The 27,488-nt window shown below is 36.6% G+C and overlaps 2 protein-coding genes across 3 annotated transcripts; one reads left to right on the plus strand and one right to left on the minus strand.

The window, feature by feature from the left end:
• Positions 1–12,438: 12,438 nt before the first annotated feature.
• On the plus strand, positions 12,439–23,493 carry LOC110792387 (PHD finger protein ALFIN-LIKE 7). Of its 2 annotated transcripts, none has more exons than XM_021997185.2 (5): positions 12,439–12,881; positions 12,992–13,024; positions 20,140–20,368; positions 22,666–22,792; positions 22,903–23,493. In XM_021997185.2, exons 1-5 carry the CDS (start codon positions 12,785–12,787, stop codon positions 23,167–23,169), a joined length of 753 nt encoding a protein of 250 aa, XP_021852877.1. In that variant the 5' UTR covers positions 12,439–12,784; the 3' UTR covers positions 23,170–23,493. The 2 variants fall into 2 exon arrangements, with proteins under 2 accessions (XP_021852877.1, XP_021852876.1); XM_021997184.2 differs by having other exon boundaries at positions 12,443–12,881; positions 22,891–23,493.
• Positions 23,494–23,669: 176 nt separating this feature from the next.
• LOC110792386 (pentatricopeptide repeat-containing protein At1g14470) lies at positions 23,670–26,288 on the minus strand. Its single transcript, XM_021997183.2, has one exon. It carries the CDS (start codon positions 26,213–26,215, stop codon positions 23,933–23,935), a length of 2,283 nt encoding a protein of 760 aa, XP_021852875.2. The 5' UTR covers positions 26,216–26,288; the 3' UTR covers positions 23,670–23,932.
• Between the last annotated feature and the right edge of the window lie 1,200 nt (positions 26,289–27,488).

Consider the following 27,488-nt stretch of genomic DNA (forward strand, 5'->3'; position numbering starts at 1 on the left):
ATTCATCCTTAATTTTGGATCACTCACCTGAAAAGGTAACAATTCAATATTCTCACCAATCAATCATATTAATAGCTAAATAATTGAATCCAAACCTCCCCCCACAAATTCTAAATGTCTCGAATTTATCTCCTTCATGAACCAATTAATTGATATGCTATAACGGTGCAATAAATAATGGGGAGGAGAGGAGTGACTAAGTGAGATTTGAGAAACGAATAATTTTTCCATATGGAGAAATGAATTAATTGACAATTTTAACAAAATAAATCAAATAAAAACATAATATAGTTTTCAAAATGAAAAGGAGAGTAATGACACGTGTCTTTCTAGATATAAATTTTGTTGAGACACATGTCCTCTTATAAAGCTTGGTTTTCTTTTTTAAATACTAGGTATAGATTCTAGCATACATGCATAATTTATCATTTATTAAGCATTTTATTCAAGTTATGTGTTCCGGCAGGTGTGAATAAAATGATTCCAAGATCCTTAAATCATTGAAGAATTAAGCACATTATGTATTTAGACTCAATACTAAAATATTTTAGGTAAGCAAAGCCTTTGCTAATAGTCTAGAAACTACTCTTGGTTGATAGGTACGTCTAAGAACTTATTAGGTAAACCTATCTCATTTTCCACGACATAAAAGGACTCCTTACTTATATCGTTGAGTTTCACCCAAACTAACATGTACTCACAATTATTTGTGTACCTTACCCCTTTAGAATCAATAAGTAACACCTCGCTATGGCGGAAAACTATTACTAAGATTAATGTAAAGGTTATCCAAGTAAGTGTTATTTTGGCATGGCACCTTTTAACTCAATTTTTAAAGTTTGGAACTTAAGGCTCTTACTATGTTGGTTAGATTTTAAGTGAACTAAAATCCTTAATCATGCAACATAATCAAGCCATAATCTCATGCATAATTAAGACATATTTAAAGCAATAAATAACTTAAAACATGCATAAGATATAAATGTGATCTAGTATGGCCCGACTTCATCTTGAAGCTTCAACTTCAAAGTCCGTCTTGAAAATGGATTGGAAACTCCGTCTTGAATTTCACCATGGGAGGCGCCATTTTCTTCAAATAGGATAAGCTATAATTAAACTAATTACAACTATTTGATGGTACGCAGACCATATTTAAATTGAAAAACTTTGGTGCATTAGACCAATATTACATTCAAATTAATGGTACGCAGACCATATTTACTATCCTATTTGGGCCATATTAGTCACTTTCCATAACCTGCAAAACAGTACATATACAATATATACCATTCACCCATTCATTATCATGAATGGCCCACATAGCTGGTTAGTAGAACATATTATGCATCACATAAACATTTGCAGCAATTAATCAAGGGCACCAATAATCTACCAATTATTCAGTCCTTATTAATTATAATAAAGTTGTTTTAACCTTAAAGGAATGTAGACCTAATCAAGAGTTTATGACTAAAGGCTCCCACTTAAACCAATAAATTTACATGATTTACTAATTTTAAACATAAAAATGTATTTCCTAGTCTAACCGGAAACATACAAAATTAATTAAATTTTAAAACTCATATAAAATTATAATTGAATCCTTTTATTTTATTTTCAGTTGAATTAAATAAATAAATTTAAATTTATTCAAGGTTTTAATTTTAGTAAAATAATTAGTATAAATTAGAATTTATAATAATTAGATTATTCAAAATTAAATTCCGAGAAAACAATTTAAATTACGAATTTTAAAGTTAATTAAAATCGTTTACGAACTGAAAATTTAAAATTAAAATCAAAGCGCATCAATCGTAACAAGACGAGGCACTTGGGCTTGCGCCCAAGCCCCATCGAGTCACGAGGCAGCAGCGCCCCAACGACTGATCTCATAGCCATGGCACGAGCAACAACAACCACGCGCAAACGCAGCAAGCCAAGCCACGCTTGCGCGCAGCGATGCTCGCTCGCTTCGCAGCAGCTGCCTTGGCGAGGCATCGCTCGATGGGCGCGAGCCATCGCTCGCTGGTGCGGAGCAGCGCTCGCTGGGCGAGCCAGCTCTCGCTCTCGCGCGCGCGCGCGTCGTCTGGCTGTGCCACGCTTCATCGCCCATCGCCCATCGAGTCACACACGCTCAGCTCCCTTGCTTCGCGCGCGCGCCTCTTGCTTGTTGCTCGTTGCATTCGTACCGCATGGGTGACGAGCTCCCTTGCTCGTCGTCGCATGCCCGCACTATACAACACCCCTTAAGGGTAGAGCTGGCAATTTCAACCGAATCCGATGGATATCCATCCACCCGATCCAGATTATACGGACGAAAACCCGAAAATAAGCGGATGGTTGACGGATGATTGATGGATCGGATGACGGGTGGGTCGGATATGGATGAAGGTGCATCCAATCCACCACCCGATCCATCAACCTATTACATTAGTTGTATGCTTTAAGTTATCATAATTTACTTTCATAATATATTTATTATTGTAAATCAAAATATACTAGACATAAGTGTAACACAAAATATTGTGTTCCCTTACTAGGATAACACAAAGATAAATCTAGCTTTGTAAAAGTTACGCAATGGTTTTTCAAAAAGAAAAGTAGTCATATGGACTAATTATTCCTAATTGCAATATGTGTCACTTTAAGTTGTTTTTATATATCTTCAAATTTATTTCACCCGATTCTCACCCGACCCACCCGAATCATCCGTAGATGATGGATGGGTCGGATGTGGATGAAGAATTTTACGGATGATGGATGGGTTGGATGACGGATGAAATGTCATGGATGGATGCGGATTGAGCTTCACCCGATCCAAACCCGATCCATTGCCACCCCTACTTAAGGGTAACACGTAGCGTCCATTGCTTTGTGCATGCAATATTTATGAGCGAATTTTATAAAAATTAAAACTTTTTAATTCAAATTTATTGACAAATTAATAAAACATATTAATTTCATAAATTTAGGGCGAAAAATCAAAAATTTATTAATTTAATTAATTTTCTATTATCATGGATTCAAATATAGGTCATAAAAATTTAAAATTTATCATAAATTAACAATTTTGTTGGTGATTTTTAATCATGGATACCTAATTAAATCGTCAATTAATTATGAAAATCAAATCAATTCTAAATTATTCGAATTTCAACAAATTAATTACAATTACAAATTAGGTTTGTATAATTAACAAGCTTAGGCATTCAAATTTGTTAAACATATAAAGTAGGTCAATCAAAATTCAAGATTTAACAACAAGAATCGCAAATATTCAAATTTAACATCTTAAAATTACAAACTTTGCATTCGAAAAACTAAAACCTCTGAAAAGTCATAGTTAGGCTTCGAATTTGGGAATTCTGGTTTCGGCCGAAAAATAATTTTTTTGTCAAAATTTTAGAATGACTTTTACATGCGGAATTGACACAAAAATCACTCGATTTCGTTGAGTAACGAAGAAACTGCCGAAAAACTGCATACATATAATTAAACAAACGCAAATTTGCAATTAATTACAATTACGAAAATTAATCACCCCTTTTAATTCCTTGCAAATTTATAAAATTTAACCATGTTAAGCAATTATTATGGAATTAATTAGAGGCTCGTGATACCACTGTTAGGTTATGATACATATAACTGAATATAAATCATGCGGAAAAACCATTAAAGCCAGGAATCCAAATTAATTGCCACATAACAATTAGCATAATTTAGAATGCATACTCTTTGTAGCGTGCCCTCGCTTGTTGCGCCCGAACCGAACAAGAACAAGTCTTTAGGACTCCAAGTGTCGTCCCTCCGTAGAAAGTCCACAGCACGTCCGGATCCGCCTTAGGTTTGACTAACTAGAATTGCCCCAAATGTACTATGATTTTCGGTTCTATGAGGCAAATAGATGACTGAATTTTATGCCTAAAACTCTCTTAAATACTTAGAAAACTCGTTATAAATTGTGAGAATTAATCACCTATTTATAGGATATGGAAAAGATATTGGAATCCTACTAGGAAACGAATTAATTAATTTGAATTTAATTAAAACTCTATTACTTAATTTATCTAGTAGAAATAGGAATTTAATCTTAAACGAATCCTACTTGGTTTAGGTTTCGTACGCAAGCACAAACACACACGAGCATGACCCGCATGCGTGCAGGCCATGCCCGCGCATAGCCCACGAAGCTATGAAGCCCACGCGTGCTGCTTGGTGCCCGCAGCCTAGGCGTGCGCTGGGCCTGGCCTTTGCGCTGGGCTTGGCGTGGCCTTGGGCTGTTTGTGAGGCACGCAAGGCTTGCTGGACGTGGGCCTGGCTTCGCGCTGGGCCTTCGTCTAGCAAGCTCGTCCGATGCTAATTCGTACGACGCGCTTCCGATTAATTTCCCGATTCCGGACATCATTTCCGATACGAACAATATTTAACATTTCCGATTCCGGAATTAATTTCCGTTTCGAACGAATATTTAATATTTCCGTTTCCGGAATTATTTTCCGATTCCGATAATATTTTCGATTCCGACAATATTTCCGTTTCCGGCAATATTTCAGATTCCGGTAATATTTCCATTTCCGATAATATTTTCCGATATGTACCATGTTTCTGTTTCCGGCAACATCTACGACTTGGATAATAATTATATTTCCGATACGATCCATATTTCCGCTTCCGGCAATATCATCGTTTCCGGAGTATTTATTATTTGCCTTTGACGATCTCAGCTCCCACTGAAAACAAGATCCGTCGATTCCGAATATCCATATATGGAGTATTTAATGCCATTAAATACTTGATCCGTTTACGTACTATTTGTGTGACCCTACGGGTTCAGTCAAGAGTAAGATATGGATTAATTATTTGCCTTTGACGATCTCAGCTCCCACTTGAACTGAAGCGGCCTCTAGCTAGGCATACAGTTCACTTGATGTCACTGAATTAATACTTAACCGCATTTATTAGACTTACCATTAAATGCATACTTGGACTAAGGGCATTATTTCCTTCAAACTTAAATACAATAAATGAAAGGTTATGATGCTTTAATTAAGCCTTCAAGCCAAATACTTTGTTGAAAGAAGTTGCTCAAACAAAGAAGCGAAGGAGTCATCGAAGACTACCTATGTATATATACATACAAAAAGTTAAAAAAGTTTGTGAACTCTATGTTTATCATATTAAGTAGTCAATCATGACAAGACTCTAATATTATTTATTGTAGTTAATCATGGCAAGACTCTAATATTATTTATTTAATTAGTTAATAACTTAATTATATGCGATGACGTGAAAATCCTACGTGGACGCTCTAAATGCTCTCCAAAAAACTCCCCTATATATATATATATATATATATATATATATATATATATATATATATATATATATATATATATATATATATATATATATATATATATATATATTAGATTCCACATATGGAAAATATTTTGTATTCCGCATTTTAGTTATCCAACATTTTTCTTGCATTAGATATGGAAATGACCAAAGTAATACTTGATAATGACCAAGGATTCAAAATATTTTTGTTCTATATTCTATTGATAATGATCAAGCAATATGTTGATTACTATATGTTTTCCACTTACCACGGAATTACTTGGAAATGACAAAAAATTTCTACCACATCATGCAATACTTACGATATTTATGTAATTGGTTAATAGGAAAATTATGTTTGGAATTATTTTGTGGTAAGTTAGTATTTATATTATGAACACTTTATAATCATGGTAGTCACCGTGTAAAGTCGAAGTTAATTACCTTCATGTATTCCTAGGTAATACCTTCCGTATCCCCATGTAATTACCATCTATGGGTAACAACAACAGTTACCTATAAATTGATGATAGATTATTATCATTCAACATGTGCAACAAAAGTTATTATTAGTTTTTGAGGGAACACATCAAGACGGGAGAACATTTATTATTATTTATAGGTATTATTATTCAACATGTACAACAACAGTTATTATTATTCAATTTATGGAAGTTATTTTCTAGTTATTCTTTTTGGTTGTTTGATTTCGGTTTTAGAAAAATTAATATCCCCTCTATGGGTAATATTTTTCCTATAAATAGGGAACGCAGTTTGTACATTTTAATAACTCCAATATCTTTCGTCGTTCAAACATAAAAAAAATTCAATGGATCCCTCATTCAAACCACCCCCAAAACCCCAAGACAATCATTCCATTAAGAGGGCAAATGACGAAATCAAGCAGGCGAAGAAGTTTCTACGTGAATGCATATCCGATAGGACAACCAACCTACGTTGAGAACGAAATGACAATGATTCAGAAACTTTGAAGTATTTGCTCGAACGATATGATGAAGCGGAGAAAGGAATTGCAGAAGTGAATAAGGAAATGGCAACCGGCCTTAAAATTTATGAGGAAGAGAAGAAAAAGTTAAAGTCAATTCAAAGGAATTTGTTCACGTCGCTGCACAAGGCATTACACATTGCAAACCGCCCTCAACTTTGCGAGTATATCAAACAATTGCTTGACCAGTATGATGAAGTGGAACAACGGGTGACGGAACTGAATCTAGATATTGAACCTATTAAGAGCACTATATTTGGTTGTTAAATTGATTTGTACGTTGGGTTCAACATTTTTGTGACCGAGTGTGATTTTTTCTATTAGTGTTTATAATTATCAAAAGTACGTACTTCTTTAATTGTGTTTGTGAACGAAGTGGTTTTTATCAAAGTTATGAACTCCGACAAATCAAATAACTTAAAATTGTACCTGTATTTTCATATCAGCAAACATTTTTTAGGAATATTGGTGTAGTTAGTTAGTGGGGTACCGTATCCGAAGTACTGACCAAAGGACTTTTTGACACACACCAAGGTTTCAACCATTTCGTTATATGTCTTAAGAAGGATTAATAGAAATTAACTTCCCGAGTGATTCGCACACTTATTTATCTTGGTATTCACCAACTTTAGATTATGGTAATTACCTATTAACTATATGTTGTGGATACCACCTGGCTATTACCACGCTGTGATATGGTACCTACTATGCATTACGTATATGTAACCCATACCAATTACCTTTCTGTATCCCCATACTAGTAACTTTGCTCCTTGTTTACATTTGTTTGTAATCGTGTAGAATTGAAGTTGTTTCTTCGGTGACTACCAAACATACATTATGTAATTACCAACCTATTTCGAATAGGTCCAAACACTAATCAATACGCATCTTTTAGTCCTGGTAAGTACTAAGAAATAATTGGTAATGACCTATCTTGCAAAATATTTTTGTTTACATCTTAATTTCCCTGTTAATTTTGCTAACATTTTGCATCAATTGCTGTAACACCCTCTATTTACTAACTAGAAATAAATAAGAATATAAAAGACTTTATAATAAATTGCGGAAGCTTACACCTAAATCGGAGGTATCACCGCCACACTTGATCACATTGTCAAGTGCTAAGGCTTACAAAACTCAAACTATTACAACTCAATTACTAGGTGATCTATTTACAACTATACAACTGTTATAAAAGACTAAACGGTAAAACTTGAGCTCCTTTAACTTCTAACTGCAATCCTTCACGATCAATCTGCTCCAGTCATCTTGACTGCTCACCATAGAGGACAAATTCCAAAAGGATCGTCGCAGGGCCACCATAAGAAAAAGACATGACCGCAAACACACATAGCAAATAAACACACACGTCAGCAAAAGCTGAGTAATCACCTGTTTCAAACAGAAACATACTAATATAGAATAATAAAGGCTCATATAAACAATGTAGTATGAAACTACATTTCAAGTATGATCCCAAAGATGAAACTAACTCCAAACTCTATAAATACTATAAGTCTTCTCTTCAGTTGAACCTCAAATATATTTAATATGATCCTTTCGTCCACTAAACTTACTTCAACCAATAGGTGCCATGTTTGCTCTTTGTTTTATACCTAGCCTTGGACATGGGTAATTCGAATAAATAAACCAACAAGTATAAAAACTTGAAACTCTCAATAGCTACTAGAAAGACTCTCTGAGTCAAGGCCACTTTTGGACCAAATCCCACGTTGGAGATATAAAGAAAATAATAAAGATTGTATCTTGCTCCTCTACTAATGGTTATTATCTCATTACCAACATGCCAAGGACTAAGGTCTATAACGCTGAGCCTCAAACCAAAAATATGATAATTTATCAACCTTCTCATAATTTGTTCAATATACCCACAATGGATTTCAAAATAAACTTATTAATAATGGCACAAGATCCCAAAATCATATACGGAGTAACTCATTCTATAATAATTTCACTCCTCTATTGCAGTAAACTAGTACCCAAATATAACTATCTATCAATCCTATAATATGATACGATCAAGCTTAATTATAATACCAGTATTGAATTCCCAATACAAACACGAAAACCATGCTAATAACTGAATTTGTATATCCATCTGCGAATATAATCTACAAGAAATAACACTTGAAATTTGCTACTACTATTAACTAATTTATATAACCACTGTGATCTAATACGATCAAGCATAGCAAAAAGTAATTATAAAGCCACGTAAAGCAATTACAACACGCAACTACAATAATGGTAATATAATGAAGTGAATACATATAAACACATAAACATCAAGTAGTTTACTATTTCAATGTAACTGAGCTTAATTACAACTAGCTAATGGCCTAGTATAGACTAGCATCTCAAAGGGACAAGGGTGACTACCTTCTCGGAAAACAAAAGTAAAAATAATCATGATAGCATCCAAGAAACGAATTGATCGACAACATTCTTGGTCGCAAAAACCCAGAGCGATTTGCTGCTTGTTAATTTGGTTGGGTGATAATGATTATCAAGCATATATATGAAGATCATGGGGTATATATCCATGGTTTACGCAAATGGAGAAATAGGTGATGATGATAATTTGCATAACCAAGTAAACATTTTGTATATGAGCAGCGCAAGAGAGTATAAAGAAAAACAACGGCAAAGCTTTCAAAAATAATTAGGGTTAACGGGTTATATATAGGTGCTCGTAATAAGAGTCCTACTAATTTTAAAATAGCGTTTTTAAACTTTCCAAAAATATTAAAGAGACTAAATAAAATGGAAAATAATTTAATAATACTTATAACTTCTTTTTGTTCCCATAAAATATATTTTACGAAATCATAAAATATTGGGTATTACAATTGCATCCGAAGTAATGACCAAAGGACAGTTTGACACATACCAAGGTTTCAAACCATTTCGTTATATGTCTTAAGAAGGATTATAGACCAAGATGAAATATATATGTTTGAGGAATAACAGACATACAGGTTCTAGACAAAAATGAAATATATATATATATATATTATATATATATATATATATATATATATATATATATATATATATATATATATATATATATATATATATATATATATATATATATATATATATATATATATATATATATGTTAAAAATTTCGTTCTTCCTCCTTGCTTCAGAATCCAAGCTGTCTGCAAGTCTATCCCCTGCTCTTGGTACACATATCATCTCTGGTTCGATCAAGAAAGACAGGAGTTGCCTGCAATTTTCCAATATTGAAGTTAGCATTCTCTTTATTTGGTTTATCGCTTGGATTTGAAGGATTGTATCAGCGTTTCTCTTATTAAACCAGATAAATTTTGTATCAGTAAAACCTAAATAAATGAAGTTACAATGATGCGTACAATCACCAAGAACTAATCAACAATGTTTTTCAAATCAGTCTACATTTCGATTTCCCCATAAATTTACATTTACCATATGCAACAAAAATAAAGAAGAAGGGGGGTTGTGTTTACCTGGACAACTCCATGGATTGCTCTGGGATCCTTCGAAACTACTGAAAATGAGTTAACACCCGAGTTCCAAAGAATGACGATACCACACGCGACTTCCACTAGGTCAATTGTATCAAAAGAATTGAAAGGTAACCCCTCAGCAATTTCTTCAGCACTGGACCTAGACACCCTAGTTTCAGTAATGATAGCCATTTCTGGACCATGGTCGCTCATAAGCAATCCATGGAGTTCCTTGACCAAATCAAGGAGGGCGTTCCTTGACCAAATCAAGGGGGTTCCTCGACTGAAAAAAACGCTCGCAACGTGAGGTCCTCGATCGAGTCTTATTGTATGAACCCCATGATGCTCCTCGACAGCGCAATGTGAGGTCCACCAGAAGAAAAGATTCCAACCGAGTCTTGGTGAGCAACATGAGGGGGATGCTCCTCGACACCATGTGATCCAGGAACCAAAAAAGGGAAGAGGTTCCTCGACCTGTGCATAAATAAGCTAAGTATGACAATAAACGATGACTGGTACTGAACTCCGCTCGACATATGACATGCCGAGGATGCCATCTCCTACGTCAAGCGTGGGGCTAATTGTTTGGGCACATATACATGGTCAGCCCAACTCGGTATAAAAAGACAAATATGCCCTTGAATCTTAGGAACCAAGGAGGACAACTGTTCATTAGAAGTAGACGTAATTACATAATTACTCCCGTGTAATCATATAAATACTCTGTTGTAATCATTTAAAAAGGCATCTAATCATTACCTAAAAAAGCAAATCAGTTACTCTCTCTCTCTAGTCCTTCTCACTTAACAATCACTTATCCAATTTAAGCATTATACGAAGGTTCCTGGGACATATTCAGGGACCGCCTAACGGTAACACAGGTGGTCGACTAAAAGGAGATAAAGGTCAAACATGTCATCGGTTAAGTTAATCCCCAAAATATTATCTTTGTAGTTTCTCGTGCAGAAACAGAAAATTATTTTTACGAATAGGTAATTAGAGTTATTGACGATCAAAGGTGCGCGTTGGGAAACGTAAAAGTCAAAGTGGTTGCAACTACTTATAAATGGAGAAGGGTACAAAATATACATTTACCCATGAAAATGGGGCATAGTTAGAGCATGTTTATCAAACGCCTTGTTTTGGTGTTTAGGAGAGAGAAGTAAATAAAAAATAATAAAATAGGTAGAGAGATGAGAGAGAATGAAAGAGAGAGAATGGAAAGAAAAATTGGTGTTTATGACCATCAAATGGAAAACCAACATCTTGTAAGGAGAGTTTGACATGTGGCATATGGGGACCAAAAATATTGATTATCTTTTTTTTTTTAATTGTCAAATGATTTCAGTGACCTAAATTTATTGTGTTAAATAAACATATGTGGGTATGGATGATGTAGGAGAGAGATGATATTTTTGCTGTTTGTTAAATGTTGTTAAAATATGAATAAGGGGAGTCTCTTAAGGGACTCTTAAGGAGAGAGAAATAAAAATAAAAATAAGAGCTAGCTCTTAGGTGGGAAACGAGAGGCTCTTAATCAGAGTATGTAAGATAAAATTATGAAATAAGAGATAGCTCTTACAAATAAAAGCTAGTGCCACATCATTTTTTTTGCATGAAAATAAAATAAAAATAGGGTAAAAAAGAATAAGAGCTAGTGTTAAAAATATTGATTATATTTTTTTTAATTGTAAAATGATTTCAATGACCTAAATTTGTTGTATTAAATAAACATAGGTGGGTATGGATGATGTAGGAGAGAGATGATATTTTTGGTGTTTTATTGTTAGAGCATGAATAAGGGGAGTCTCTTAAGGAACTCTTACGGAGAGAGAAAAAAAATAAGAGGTAGCTCTTAGGTGGGAAACGAGAAGCTCTTAATTAGTGTATGCAAGATAAAATTATGAAATAAGAGCTAGCTCTTACAAATAAAAGCTAGTGCCACATCATTTTTTTTGCATGAAAATAAAATAAGAAAATAGGGTAAGAAATAATAAGAGCTAGTGTTAAGAGTTAGTCCATTTCCCCTCTAAATAAAAGTCTCCTCTTATTATTGCTCTAATTAATGTTAGATTTGGTGTTTGGGAAAGAGAAATATAAAATATTACTCCCTCCGTTTCTTTTTGTTTGTTATTTATTCATTTTATAGTGTTTCACAATGTTTGTTACGTGGAAGAATCTTTCCTTTTATAAACTTATTATACTATCATTTCTTGTGCCAACTTTTAATTTTAATTGGCCCAATTTTTCAACTCATTAAATTTCTTTATAATTTCACAAGTATGTTAAGTTAGCAATCTTTGTGCTTTTCTATTATTGGTTCATTTTGATAACTAAAACAATCTTATTGGTTGTTGTAATGATTAGTGGATTGAGGTTTTACTTGGGTGTATTTTTTTAATAAAAAAGAAAATTAATATTTATTATACGTTAATAAACGTGCAAAAGTCAAAACGTAACAAACAAAAAGAAACGGAGGGGATATATTTTATTAGGTTAAAGACCAAAATATTAGTGTTTGACAAACATGCATTACATTACCGGTCAATTAAAAGTCTTCCCCTCTTCCAATCCTTGACGAACAAAAACTGCTATAGTTTTTCAATTAAAACACCCCAAAGAAGCAGCAGAGTGAGAAAGGGGGAAGAAGAGGAGAGAGAAAGAGAGAAGTAGAAGCCCTACAAAACCCTAGTTCGATTCTCTCTCCATAATTCTCATCCTATCCTTTTCAATTATCTTGTGCATCTTCCTCCTCTAAACCCTAATTTCACTGTTCTTCATTTCAATTTCGTCACCCCCAACGTTTTTTCCATCCCATTGACGTTACAATTTACCCCGACGCCATAAATTCTTTGTAATTTGCAGTTTCTAATACACAAATACTTTAATTTAAGGCTTCAGAAAAGCGTCAAGATAGATTTAATGGAAGGAATGCCGCAGAATACACCGAGAACGGTGGATGAAGTCTTCAACGATTTCAAAGGAAGACGCGTTGGTTTGATCAAGGCACTTACCACTGGTCTCATTTTCTCTCTCTCCTACACTTAATTTCGCTATTTTTGACATATTTTGTATTATTAATTTCTCTGTTTTATTAATAAATTAGATTTTTTTATTATTAATTTTCAGACGTTGACAAATTTTATCAGCAATGCGATCCTGGTAAGCCTAATTTACCCACTATTTTTAGGTGTTTTTATTATGATGCTCTACTTTAGTTTGTTATTAGCTGAAAATTTAATTTATTAGTTATACAATGCCACAATGGTTTACATTTTCTGCCGGTGGCCTTTCCTTTTGATGATCAAATAAAATAGATTATCTGTGTTGCTCAATTTCGTATTTGATTTTGAATTGTTGTTGTCTAGTGGCAGTGATTCATTTTAGTGAAATTCGTACTGATTTAGGCTCAAAATTTATATTCATACGAAGTAACTGTAGTTTAGAATGTTAATTATTTGTTCGAGGATCACCATGCTGTGGTCTTGAGGTCAATTAGATTAATTCAAATTAGTTCGTAGACAGTGTCGTTCTGTATGGAAATCATGACATGCAGTTATACAAACTCTTGACTGATTCACCGCTGAAATCAGTGTCTTGAATCTTGTCACATATCTGTATCTTTTATAACATAATTGGGTTATAATCAGAGTTCTGGTTCCATGAGACCAGATTTATTTTCTTTTCGACTTTTCCTGGTTTAATTTTCTTCTCAACAGTGATGTAAGTATGGCTTTGTGGATAGCTCTGAAAAAAACTTGAGTGGCAGAATAAAAAAATTACTGTTTTGGCATTGGCCACATTGCTTTAAAAAGGTGATGTGAGTGCTAACTGGTGAACGAGAGTGGCAGATTGAAAATAATGCTCATAGATTCATAGTTGTAGGATGTTCCTTTATGATAAGAATTTGTTGACAGGCTTCCTTTTTGCAGCCTCAAATAGGTCATAGTTTAGTTGATGGTCCAGGATTATGCCAAACATGTGAAAAATACTACTAAGATATTTTTTTCCATGCTTAAAAATAGTTGTTCAAATTTCTATTTAGCATATAAGCTGTCAAAGATAGTGTTTTCTTTCTTTTCTTTCTTTCTTAGAAGGTAAGATGAAGGACCCTACTGGTACCTCTTAAAAAATCAAATGCACCACCTCAACTAACTTGTCTTGTGTCAATGATTTGTCATTGGTTTTTATGAATTAGTGTACATTTTTTATGAAAGTGGTCATCCAAGATTACTACCCTGAATAAAAAAATTTGGCCTGCTTTCTGACTAACTCACTAACTGGTGATTTGGTTCTTCCAATTTACAAATTTAGTTCTTCTAATTGCTGGAAAATATAGCCGAACAAATCTGCAGACCACACCTTGCTTAAATTTGGCATGTTGGCAGCAACAAGTTGTAGCTCAACCATGATTCGGGTTTTGGTTTGTCGTTTCTCAATTTACTTGTTAGAGGATCTCGTGTTTGCAAATTTTATGTTGATGACTGATTGACTGGTATATTTGAAAAATTGTCAATGCTGGAGCTTATCGTGAGCTATGTTGCACGGGGACGGGGACGGAAAATGGCAAAATCAAAATTGCAAAAAACGGGTACGGCATGGATTCGGGAAAAAAAAAACAAGAATTTAACTAAATTAAACATCCATACATAAATAATTTAATAGTTCAAAGATAAAAAAAACCAAAAAAACAACAACTAAATTTAATGTCTTAAAGTAGACAAAGCTTAGACAAAGCACATCAATCTTCAAGGAGCAACTCGTTTTCTAAATCCGGCTCATCTAGTGAGAGTTTCGTAAATTCTAGAAACCCAACATCCTCCAAGTAATCAAATGCATCTCCACCAGTATCCCACATCTTTGTATAAAGTTTCCAATATTCTTCGGAATTCCTTGATAAAAGGAGAAGATTGTTGTGGATGAAAACCAAATCTTGGGCACGACTTGATTTAGCTTGTTCCTCCTAAGTGAGTGAATGAAGGAATATGTACTCCAATTTCGCTCACTATAAGATGATGAAGTACGTTGGCCAAGCACTTTAGATGCCAAGGATTGGAGGAGAGAAGTTTGAGCTCCAAAGTTTTCCCACCAACTCTTAGGATCCATAGAATGCATCCTTGAAATACAAGTAAAATCCTCAAAAGGTCCACTCTTCATAGAGAATAGAGCATATTCATCCGTCACTTTACCAACATCATCACTAAGTGCAAATAATCTACGAAAGCACTTCATTCTCTCTCGAGATACTTCACCATCTCTATGAGCAACTCTATATGGATCTCCAAGTAGCCATTCATCACTATAGGACCTTCAATATTTAAAAAAAAAAGTTATAGATTTGTGTATAAATATATTAAGATAAAAAAATGTCAAAGAATCCCCAAATCATTTTGGGACTATGGCTTTGTTGTTGTTGTTGTTGTTGTAAAAAAATGTCAAAGAATATATACCTCGGGTTCAAGGAGTGGGCTAGACAATGGAGAGGAGTGTTGCTCTTTTCCCAATGAGCTACCAAGATTTCATAAACCACGTGAAAAAAGGGACTAAACTCCGGATGAGGACCACATTCTTTCTTGTAAATCTCAAGCTTCACTTGTTCAATCATAGAATCCCACATCTCATACACTAAGTGAAGGCATGGTTTATCGGTGTCACAATGCCTAATCATGTCATAGATTGGCCTTGTGAAATCAACAATATAAGCTTGCTTGTCCCACCATTCATCATTCACAATCTTCTCTTTCACAAAGTTTGCCTTCCCCATGTCTTCATCTCTATCAGAAGTTCACTCATCACTTATAACCATGGCTTGAAGACCCCGTTTGATAAGCTTAAATCTCTTAAGCATCACAATAAGGGAGGCAAAGAGAGTATCGGCCACGGAAAGCAACTTAAGAGGAGAAAACCTTTGGAAGATGGCCAATCTCATGTCGGTGGTTCATGATGAAATTTTTAATTTGAATGGCATCCCCATGGATATCAATGATCCAACTACATTCTTCATAAGTTTCATGATTGCTATTCACAATCCTTGCCGCACAAATATTCTTGAAAGCAAGATTAAGGGTATGAACAACACATGGTGTCCAATAAATGTGAGGAAACTCACTCTTAATGAGCTCCCCAACCCCCCTTTGCAATTTGCTGCATTATCGGTTATGATTTGCACTACATTTTGATGACCTACTTCTTGAATGACTTCTTTCATGAGATTAGCAATGAAATCTTCCCTTCATCAAAACAATTCACAACTTTAAGAAAGATTGGACCATTATCAGAAGTAGACATGAAATTAATGTAAGGTTTTCTTGTTGGATCACTCCATCCATCAGTCACAATTGTCACCCCTTTTTCTTTCCAAGTTGATTCTAGTGGTGTCATTAGCCTCTCTACATTAGCTTTTTCTTGCACAAGTAATGTAGTTCTAAGTTTGCTCTAACCAGGTGAGTGACAACAAAAGTAAAGGCCCTCATATAGTGTGGATTCCTAGCAAGATTAAATGGCAACACTCCTGTGTAAAATATTCTTGCAATTTCTTGATCCAATTGATCCCTAGTCTCAATACCAAAACATCTAGTGATTTGTGATTTATCCGACTTCCTTTTCTTCAATGTAGCATCGGAGTCCAAAAGAGAAAGAGATTCACTAGGCAAAGGAACTTCTCTAGGGTCCGAATCAAGTTTCTTATTCTCAAATTCGTCATCAAGTTTTTGCATTTCAAGTTTATCAACACATTACAACATGTAATTCCTTGACCCTTAATTTGAAGCAAATGGGAAATGGGCCCAAACTCTTGAATAACTAGATGTTCGAATTTCATTACAAAAATTACATCGATATTTCCATGTTCCACCAATTGCCCCTTGTTTTTCAATTCTTGTTACAAACCTCCACAATGGAGGAGAACCCTCACTTGCAATGATTCCGCACCAATTGACCCACTACCCGTGCTACTACCAATACTACCAATATCAGTACTTTGTTGTTGAGATTGGGATGACATATTGGTCCTAATAAAATGAAAAATAAATAAACACATTCAACACAATGATTCAACAATTCGACAATCAACACTCAAGTTAACTAAATAATTAACTTACTGCCTAAATAACAAAACCAAAGAAAACAGAAAAAACGAATAAAAAAACAACCTAACACTCAATCAAATACATGATAATCGAAACAACCAAGACGAAATAAAATAGAAAAAAAAATAGAAAAAAGAAAAAAAAAAATCAAAGAACAAGTTACTCACTAGCAAGGTGGCGACCGACGACTTGCTGAGTTGCCGGGTTGCTTCGACCGACGAGGGGCGAGGAGATCTGTAGCAGCTTCGGCCGGCGACTCTTGCTTCGGCATGCGGCTTCGACAATCGAGATAGAACTGGAGAAGTAAATCGAAGGAGAGTAAAATCGAAAAAGTAGACGACCGGCGGCCAGAAGAGGGGCGGCCAGAAGAGGAGCAGACAACGCAGTGAGTCACGCACTTTAGGTGAGAGAAATTGGGGAATTTGAAAAAGTAAACCGTAAAATGTGAATTTGGGCCTCTTACCTCTAAGATTTCTTAATACTTGTTGGTACGTGCCTTCCTCTTAAAATATGTACCCAGCCCGGCTTCGACAATACCTTATCGTCCCCAAAAGTCACCCGCGTACCTGCCCCTTTGGATTCGTCATGGGTACGTATCCTAGGCGAATCCGTCCCGTACCCGTATCGTACCCGTACCCGGTACGGGAACGGCGCCTCCATGCTTCATAGGTTGTGAGCATAGTATTGTTTTTCCTTTTTACATGTTTGAGTGGAATTGGGATTGTTGAATTGTTCTTCATTTTTTGGAGTTGGTAGGGGGAAAGTGGGAATTGAGATATAGGCATGGTTGTTAAAATCCCGATTCGGATCTTACGATCTTACGACTCTACGATCCAAAAACACGCCACCGATCCGGATCTTAGGTAGGATCTTAATGTGTACCTCGATAAAAATTATGAGTGGTGGGATCTTAATACGATCATACGATTCTACGATCCGATCCAACGATCCGATCCAACATACAATATTTCAAGATAACAGTTTCTTTTTATTAATAGTTCACAATCACATATCATTAGAAATATCATACTTTTCCATCAATAAACTAGTTATAAAAAAAGTATATTGTTTACTTAAAAGTACAGAAGTTCATATAATTTCAACAACCTTGCACATACCTTATTAAATGCACTTGAATTTATACTTGTATTAATCTTATGTGAGAAAAAATTGATCTTTAAGTATTAAAATTACATGAATACATGATTGTACATTGCATTTTAATAATATAAACGTTATTTTTACTATTCACTCTCCTTTTTATATAGCGTTTCTAAGTCTAACTAACAGACTTCCTTCTGCTAGCTAATTCTAACAACTAATAATGCTTTGCCTACACTAACTAACAAACTTCCTTCTTCTAGCTAATTCTAACAACTAATAATGCATTGCCTAAACTATCTCTCCCCTTTAGGCTAGTTCATTACATTTCCACCCCCTCAAACTTCCACCCTTAGTTTTAAAAAGCGCGAAGCGCAAAAGGTCCCGGGAGCTTAAGCGCAAAGCACACGCTTTTCGTAGGCGAAGCGCACCTGGAAAGAAATAATAATATTTTAAAAGTTCAGAAAAGATTGAGAAAATATGGAAAGGAAAGATGAAAAAAAGAGAAATCGAAAAGATGAAAGAAAAATTCAGAATCCGACTGGATATCCGGCGAGAAGGCTAGGGAAATCCTGCTACGAGAGAAAATTGCACTAGGGTTTTCAAAACCCCCCAATTATTCATTTTTTTTAAAAAAAGAAGTCATGTGATACTTTAAAAAAGAAGATTAGAGTCACGTGGATTTATTTTTTAATTAAAAAGAAGGGTCTATTTTGCCCAGGTTACAGGAAGCACCGAAGCGCTAGGAAGCGCGTGCTTCCTGTATGTTGCTAGGCTTCGGCTGGCAGAAGCATTCTTCTGTGAGCTTCCGAGCTTCTAGGCTTTAAGCACGCTTTTTAAAACTAAGCTTCCACCTTGTCCTTAAGGTGGATAGTAATCACTAATCAGCACTCCGATTCCTAGCCTCGGAAAAAATGATCTATATTCCAATTTTCCAATTCTCAAACCGGCCAAAACTGAGAACGAGTTGCAGTGAGTTGTTGCTCCTCATCGGTGAGAATTAGTGTTTTCTTTAGGTTCTTAAACATGGATGAAAGTGCAACGACTTATCAGAAAAGAGTTAGTTTTTTGGATATCGTAAGTTGGTGGGTTGAAAAGAGGGTAAGAAAAGGGGATTAAGCATGGTGGGGTGTTAAGCGGAAGGGTTAAAAATAGGGTCAACATATTTGGTTGGGTGTTTAGGAAGGGCAACCTCGGGCTCCAACTCCCTTGCTCTTGATTAGACCATGGGTATGTGGCAAAATGTAGTTATAAAGGCTGTCCTTTACTGCCAATGAGAAACTTTGTTCTAACCTTAGTTGCCATGCCAGGCTCATGCACCCACAAAAGGCGCGTGCCTTTGCGCCTCTTCCTAGGCTCAAGGCATAGAGCCTTATGCGCCTTATGGTATAAGGCTCCGATTGTTTGACAAACAATGTTTTTTTTTTTAAAAGGCCAAAACCACGTGCCTTTAATGATTGCCTAACTGTTAGAATTTACTACATTGTAAAGGGAGAGAGAAAACCCCAAAGTTTTCCATTTTTCCCTTCTCTTGTCATGTAAACTCCTCGTATTTTAGAGTATCTAAATGAATAGCTTTAGTCACTTGAACCTTTCTTTCAAAAAGACTTAATTTTACCGTAATTACTATTTTACCCCTCTGTGACAACAAGTAGTACTATTTTGTTTTTTTCCCCAGAAAATAAATACCATGAAAAATTGAAAAAATTGTGCGCCTTGCGTACGGAAGGCGCATGCCTTCGCCTAGGCTCCAGGGACTTTTGCGCCTCACGCCTTTAAAAACTAAGGTTCTAACACATGGTGCACCACAAGTGTATATTACATTTATCAAGAAAATATTTTGTTTTGCTTGGTTGATCAACTTGTGACATATTGTTGTCTTTGTAAATGAAAGATTTACTTTGCTCTTAATCTGAAGAAGACAGTGGATTATCCATTAATATCGAAGAAGAAGCTCATTAAGCTATCATTTTTTTTAACTTAACTTTTAGGCTCACTTATGAATTTGGGATGCTTTTACCAGTATTAAGAGTGATATTACTCTTTGCCTTTTGTGTTTACTGAAAGGAATTGATTTTTTACTTGCAGAGAAGGAAAACTTATGTCTGTATGGACTTCCTAATGAAACATGGGAAGTCAATCTACCTGTGGAAGAGGTACCTCCTGAGCTTCCTGAGCCAGCACTGGGTATTAATTTTGCCAGGGATGGCATGCAGGAGAAGGATTGGTTATCATTGGTTGCTGTTCACAGTGATTCGTGGCTGCTTGCTGTAGCTTTTTACTTTGGTGCTCGCTTTGGTTTCACCAAGAACGAAAGGTACTTTTATAACTTCATAACATTTTATACAAGATGATGCAATCTTTTGTTTTGTATAAATCTTTCATCCCAAATATCCTGTTGAAAGTTTTAATATAGTCTGTCCCCAAAATTTTGAACAGTTGACAAGTCAATAATGATTTGGCATCATGAATAATAAAGTGCCACCTAACTTTCTAAATATAGTAAAAATTTAATAGTTAACTTGACTATATGTATTATCACCAAAATGGTAAAAATGACGTTAACTTTGACAAAATTTTGGGCACAGGAGTATCCTTTTCAGAATCAATTTCGGAAATTATGTGGATGGATTTGAAAGAGAATGTTTTGAGATGAAATAAGAAATTATGGTTGAGTTTTTTTGTTGTTGGTTCGGATTACTATCGAAGACATCTCTGTGACCTGTTAACTAGAACTCAAAACATACATATAATTCTTCTTTTGTTCAAGTAATTGATCTCAGAAACTTTCTTAATGGTCATGGTAAGACCCATCCTCAGTTTCTTCTGAGCTTAGTGCCTTCTGCAACTGAATGGATGGAGCCGTAATGTTATCTGTTACAGCCATGAAGCATGGGGACAGCTGTCCATAGCCTTTTCTGGTACCAGGGACGGGGAATGAGTACGGCTTAGGGACATCCCTAGAATGCCGCCAATATGTGGGTATGGTGGTAGCTTTCCTCAGGATGTTTCAGAGATGTTGCAAGCGCGTTCCCACCCCACTAAAATGGATGGAGCCATAATGTTATCTGTTACAGCCATGAAGCATGGGAACAGCTGTTCATGGCCTTTTCTGGTACCAGGGACGGGGAATGAGTGCGGCTTAGGGACGTCCCTAGAATGCCGCCAATATGTGTGCATGACTAGAAATAAAGGGACACGGGTGGTAGCTTTTCTCAGGATGTTTCAGAGATACAAAGAGGTTGCAAGCGCGTTCCCACCCCACTAAAATGTGGTGAGGCAGAGCTCTGCTGGTCCTCTTCGGTGAAGCTGCTTCAAACTTCTCCCTCGCTCTCGATTCTTATGTTTTTTCTTTCCTTTTCTCTACTCTCTAGGCGACGCGCTAGGTTATGCCGCTAACAGTATTTGTATTTCCAGGGTAATAGAATCATGTCCAGTGGATGACTTTGTCTAGATCTTGGGTTGGGCAGTTGGCCTATAACTTAAAAATGATTAATGGTTTGATGGCCTCAAATTAAGTGGTACTGTTATAATACTAATTATGCCCCCCCTTTTATTCTTTTTTATCCCTTTTTCTTTTACTGTTCTACACCTAACACTAACACTAACACATGGGCTTTTATATATATATATATAGTATTTTTTCCCCCATCAAAACAAGCCTTTAGTTTTTGTACTGAATCCCTGTGGTACCTATTACTGAAATCTAGTTTTGTTAATTTTTCATCCCCGTATTGCTGTATCTTTGTTTGTTCCCGGTACTTATCACGGTGCAACTTACACCTACAGTTCTATCTATCACTCTGCACTACAAGAATTCGAAAAGGACACATTATTGTTTGCCTGGATCAATTTAGTATTTTACAGATGCTGTTGATTTTATCTGTTGGTGAATATCTGATTCTTTGCTGTTGATTTGCAATTTATTCCAAATTCTACATGTTTGATATTATGGCTTTGACCACTGTTGCTTGGAAGAAGTGGATGGTAAGTTTGTAGAAGAAAGCAGTTGATACAGATTACAGACTAATAAATTATTAGAGGTCAAAGTTTTGAAGGTGATTCTGGCTTTCAAATGTTGCAACAGGTCACATATTGTTGTCAAAATTGCTGTCAACTAGAGCAGGGATAATGTTAGCCATAGCTGTTGTGTTCAAACAGTAGAAAGTGGACTTTCTAGCATCAGTGGCGGTCTGCTTTGCTGAATGTGGAATCAGCTTTTCAGGGGTGTGAACTTTATGCTGATAATGTGGTTGGCATGGTGTAATACGGCATTATTTTGGCTAGGGGTCACCATGTTGTAGTACTGATGGAATGATGGGCACTTGAAGGTGTAACTATGCAAATTTATGATCGTAGTTTTAAATTGCATCATTCTTTCAAGCTTATCTTTTGTTCACGATTGAGTTCACGGGTGTTTTAAGATGGGTTGTGCATACTGTGATGATAGTATGGCTTCGATGTGAAATTGATATGTTGAATGTTAATGAGACGAGTTATATTTAAAATTTGCCCACTTGTTCTAGCAGAAAAACTCCTTTATAAGTTAAGCTGGTTTCTGGTATTTTTGAGTGTGTATGGATAGTATTAATCTGTTGTGGGATTCGGTTTCAGGAGGAAGCTATTTCAAATGATAAATGACATGCCAACTGTCTTTGAAATTCTGAATGGGAATGCTAAGCAACCAAAGGAGAATCCTGGTCCTCATAACAGCAGCAGCAAAAATAAATCTGGTGTTAAGGTTGCAATATCCTAATATTTGTTTTCAATTTTAACTGAAAAACTTGCAGGTTTATGTTGTATTCTAAAATAATCTGCTTCTCTTGCTTTCCGTTTTAGCCGTCACGACAGCCCGAGAACCACAGTAAACCAATGAAAATGCCTACACCACCGAAGGAAGCTGAGAGTGGGGGGGAAGAAGAAGAGGAAGATGATGAACAAGGAGCAACCCTGTGCGGAGCATGTGGTGACAACTATGCTTCCGATGAGTTTTGGATTTGCTGTGATGTGTGCGAGAAATGGTTCCATGGTAAATGTGTAAGAATCACGCCTGCTAAAGCTGAGCATATCAAGCAGTACAAGTGCCCTGGCTGCAGTACGAAGAGAGCTCGGGTTTGAGAAGTTGTGTTAGGAAGAAGCAATTGGCCACGCTAATTGGTCAATTGAAGGTTTGGTACAGCTTCATTGATGCAATTAAAAAAGTCACGATCTTGTAGACTTCCATTTTCCATTCACTGTTAAGAAAAGGCAGGTCAGCAGCAACCCATTGGATTGAATGAAATAGAATATTTTTCTGTATGGGAATCAAGAATTTGTTGGTTGACTTTTATTCTTAAATTTGCAGAATTGTTAGGAACTGTTATCCATGTATGGATGCTGGCAAGTTAACTCACAGCAGAGGTTAATGTGTTATGTTATGTTTAATGCTCAGTTTTTCTAGTATGGTTCATTGTGTTTTCTTCTATTGCTCGTCTATTTATCTTTACGATGTTATGAGATCACTCTTACCTTACCAGCAAACAAATTACATTTGCATTTTGGATCATAAGTTGGTCCAAGGATTGGTCATTGTATTTAAACAACCATTTGTCGTGTTAGCTAGAAATTGCAACCCGACCTGACTTTGGTTAAAGCATCAAGCTATTTCAAAGTATGTTTAATGCTCAGTTCTTCATAGTACGGTTCTACTTTAGTAAGAAGAGTAAACCTTTTAGGATGCAAAACAATAGTTCCGAAAATGATTTCAATCCAAAACAAAATCAAGCCCTCACATGGTATGAGATTAACAAAATGGAACTGTTTTGAGACCTCTGCCCCTAACATTACAAGTACAACTGCTACTCGTCTCTGATCTCTTGGCAAAATTCGGTCAACAATTGAACTACCAATGGTCCTTGCAGGAGCACAGGCCGTCCTTGAAGATGTGAAACCTGTTATTATCTCTCACAATTATCTCTCTTTCCTCCAACTTGGAGATAATCTTTATAGCCATATGACAGTCTGAACAAATGCGCAAGTTCTTCATCACCCTAATCACTGAACCTGCTTCACTTACAAGAATACCGAAGCAGATAGCCAGTTTCTCACTGTGGATTCCTACCATCTCTTCTTTCTCTTCTTCCTCAATATCCGTCAGTGCACAACTCTGGTCACCAAAATATCCAGATTCTCTCATTTTCCTTCTTAATACAGATAATATGTTGTATATATCTGCTACTCTTTCATGTGATCTATCTCCTGCTATAAACTTATGCATTTTCCCATCATATTCAACTGAACTCCATCCTGTTGCCTTGCTCACACCACTTTCCTTCATAGCTTCTCTAATTCTCTCAACATCCTTCCACCTACCTGACACAGCATATATATTCGACAGCAAGACATATATACCAGAGTTGTTGGGTTCGAGCTCAAAAAGCTTGTTAGCAGCAAATTCCCCTATATCAACTCTCTTGTGGATTCGGCTGGCATTTAAAAGAGAACCATAAACCCCTGCATGGGGTTCCATCGACATCCTGTCCACCAAACTTAGAGCTTCATCAAACTTACCTAATCGACCCAAAAGGTCAACCATGCATGCATAGTGATCAACTGTTGGACAATTGATTGATTCAAATATTTTCCGACCTTCATCCAACAAACCGGCATGGCTGCATGCAGTTAAAACAGCTATGTGAGTTACACGGTCTGGCTTAATGTCATCTTCCTGCATTATTGACATAAGTCCTATAGCTTCGATGGCATTACCATGAGCCGCAAAACCTGCCATTATTGTGTTGTAGGAAACTGCATCTCTTACCTCCATTTTCTGGAAGATCCTCATGGCATCTTTCATATTACCACATTTAGAGTACATAGATATTATGGAATTGTACACTGATATGCTAAGCTTGATCTCTATATTGGAAAGGAGATTTACTACCCATTTACCTAAATCCAATGCCCCAATATGTCCACATGCAGATAGTACACTTACCATGGTTACGTCATCCGGTTTGAGGTGCCCAATTATGAGCATTTGTTTAAAAAGTTCAATGGCCTGAGGTGATTGTCCATTTTGAGCATAACCAGCAATCATTGAGTTCCAAGTGATGATGTTCTTTTCCCTCATCCTGTCAAATAAATCCCTAGCTGTTGCGAGATCTCCAGTTCGTGCATATGCTGAAATCATAACGTTCCAGGCAGCAGAGTTTCTCAATAAACCTAATCCATCAAAGATTCTTCGGGCAGCCACCATATTCCCACATTTTGCATACATATCAAGAAGGGCCGACTGAATAAACGAGTTGACTTGAATCTTTCTCTGATCAAGCATTACTTCAAGATTTTGGGCAAGACAAAGATCACCCTTTGAAGAACAAGACGAGATGATCGTTACCCACGTCCTCTCATCAGGGTTAACCCCAACAACCAACATCTCCTTAAACAATTTCAAAACCTCATCCTCAAACCCATTTTGAGCATACCCAGCTAGCATTGCATTCCACGACACAACACTCTTCTCCGGCATGCCATCGAAAAACCACCTTGCTTTCCCTAAATCCTTCATCCTTGAATAACCACTAACCATACAAGTCCAAGTAATAACATTTCTCTCAGACATCACATCAAAAAGTTCCCGCGCTTCAACTTCCAACCCCAACCTCCAATACCCAGAGATCATTGAGTTCCAATCCGCAACACTTCTGTTAGGCATTTCATCAAACACTTTCCGTGCAACCTCCACTGGCCCGAACTTTGCATACATATCCATAACCGCATTACGTACAATGCAATGGCAACCAAAACCCAGTTTGATAACATGTCCATGTAATACAACACCATATTTCCCAGCAGATTTGATCAAAATTGGGTACGCAGAAGCATCTGGCAAAACATCATCTATCTGCATTCGTTGGAAATACGATAAAACATCTTGATGAGCACCCAAGTGATAGAAATACTTGAGCATACAAGTATAGAAATAAACAGTTCGACATGTTGTAGAATTGAATATGAGTTGAGTGTAGGAAGCTGGGGCACTGAGTCGAGTGCACTGAGTAACGAGTAATGAAACCCAGAAACTGGTTTTGTTAAGAGAGTTGAGAATGATTTGAGCATGGAGCTGTTTTAGATGTTTTTGGGTACTCGATTTCTTAGCAATGGTGGTTAAATACGAGTACATAGGAATTTATGCAGCAAAAACAATCATACTTCGTTCTATCTTCCCTAACGGTTGTTATCCCACTTTTTGTACTAACGACGTAACTGCTTTGTCGTTTGATCATATCATGTCTCTAGGTACTATCGTGCCCATAGGTTGGGACGTGTCGGATGAACGTGTCGAGAGCAAGTCTAGACGACAGACGACAGTGCGAAGGCGACCATAAACTAGGTCAAGATCATGGGCCTCAGCCTTAGGCCCAGCGCCGTCAAGACCTTTGATGGAGTCAACAAGGCAATGAGAGATCCATTGAGTGGTTGCGCATAAGCAGGAAACGTGGAAATACTCAAGGCAACGACCTCCTGGTTCTCCGGGATATTCCTAATTGACTCGACCGTTGGACGTGGATTATAAAAGGCAAAGCAGGACGAAGTAGAAGGACGTTCACTCAAGCATTCAAGCCATAAAACAATATAGCATTGTTATTACTCAGTTTTAGCCATTATTAAGCAATTATTGTACCTTTATTATCGCAAAACACTTTCTTTTACATAGATTACTAGGGATATTGGTGGATTGGTAGCCTCATAGCTACTCGCAGTTTTTCTCCCTACTCCTGGGTTTTCCGCGTCAACATCTCCTTGTGTCGTCTCTCCTTTATTGCTTTCCGTATTTATTTACTTAGTTAGTGTCGACCCAAGCCAAATGCCGTCTGTGGGGACATTAACTAGGTTTCCCGTAGAAAAATTCCTTCAAAAAATACCCCTCTCAAGATGTCTTTTGGAGATATGACACTCGAGGAGATCCGAGCGGCCTACTTCAAGGCCCAGGCAGAGTTGGCTCGTCAGAAAGAAGAGAACGAGCGACTAGCATCTGAAAACGTGTCCTCTAAGGCTTCTGTCGAAAACCTCCATAAGGAGTTGGAGTCTGCAAAGAGTTACAAATACCAGTCGCGCTACAAACCCGGTGGAAAAGCCACACAGCTGCTGTCCTTTGACCTCCATGACGAGGAAGATCCAACCATGTCCGAAGAAGAAGAGCAAGAGAACCCGGACGGTCCACCACCTGACCCCCTGACCCGTCGCCTGAGACTCCTAGAGAAGCAGAGTTCGTTGATGCTAAAGCTGATGTCCAAACTACCAGGGGCACCAACATCAGTAGAGACCGAGCCGACCAACGGATACGCCGCATCACACTTCTGCGAGGAGATCGCCAGAGTGACCGTCCCGCACCAACTAAGGATCCCCATTTGGACAACCCTATACGATGGAACATCAGACCCATACCGGCACGT

Source organism: Spinacia oleracea, chromosome 3 (assembly GCF_020520425.1).
Source record: "Spinacia oleracea cultivar Varoflay chromosome 3, BTI_SOV_V1, whole genome shotgun sequence".
Taxonomy (NCBI): Eukaryota; Viridiplantae; Streptophyta; class Magnoliopsida; order Caryophyllales; family Amaranthaceae; genus Spinacia; species Spinacia oleracea.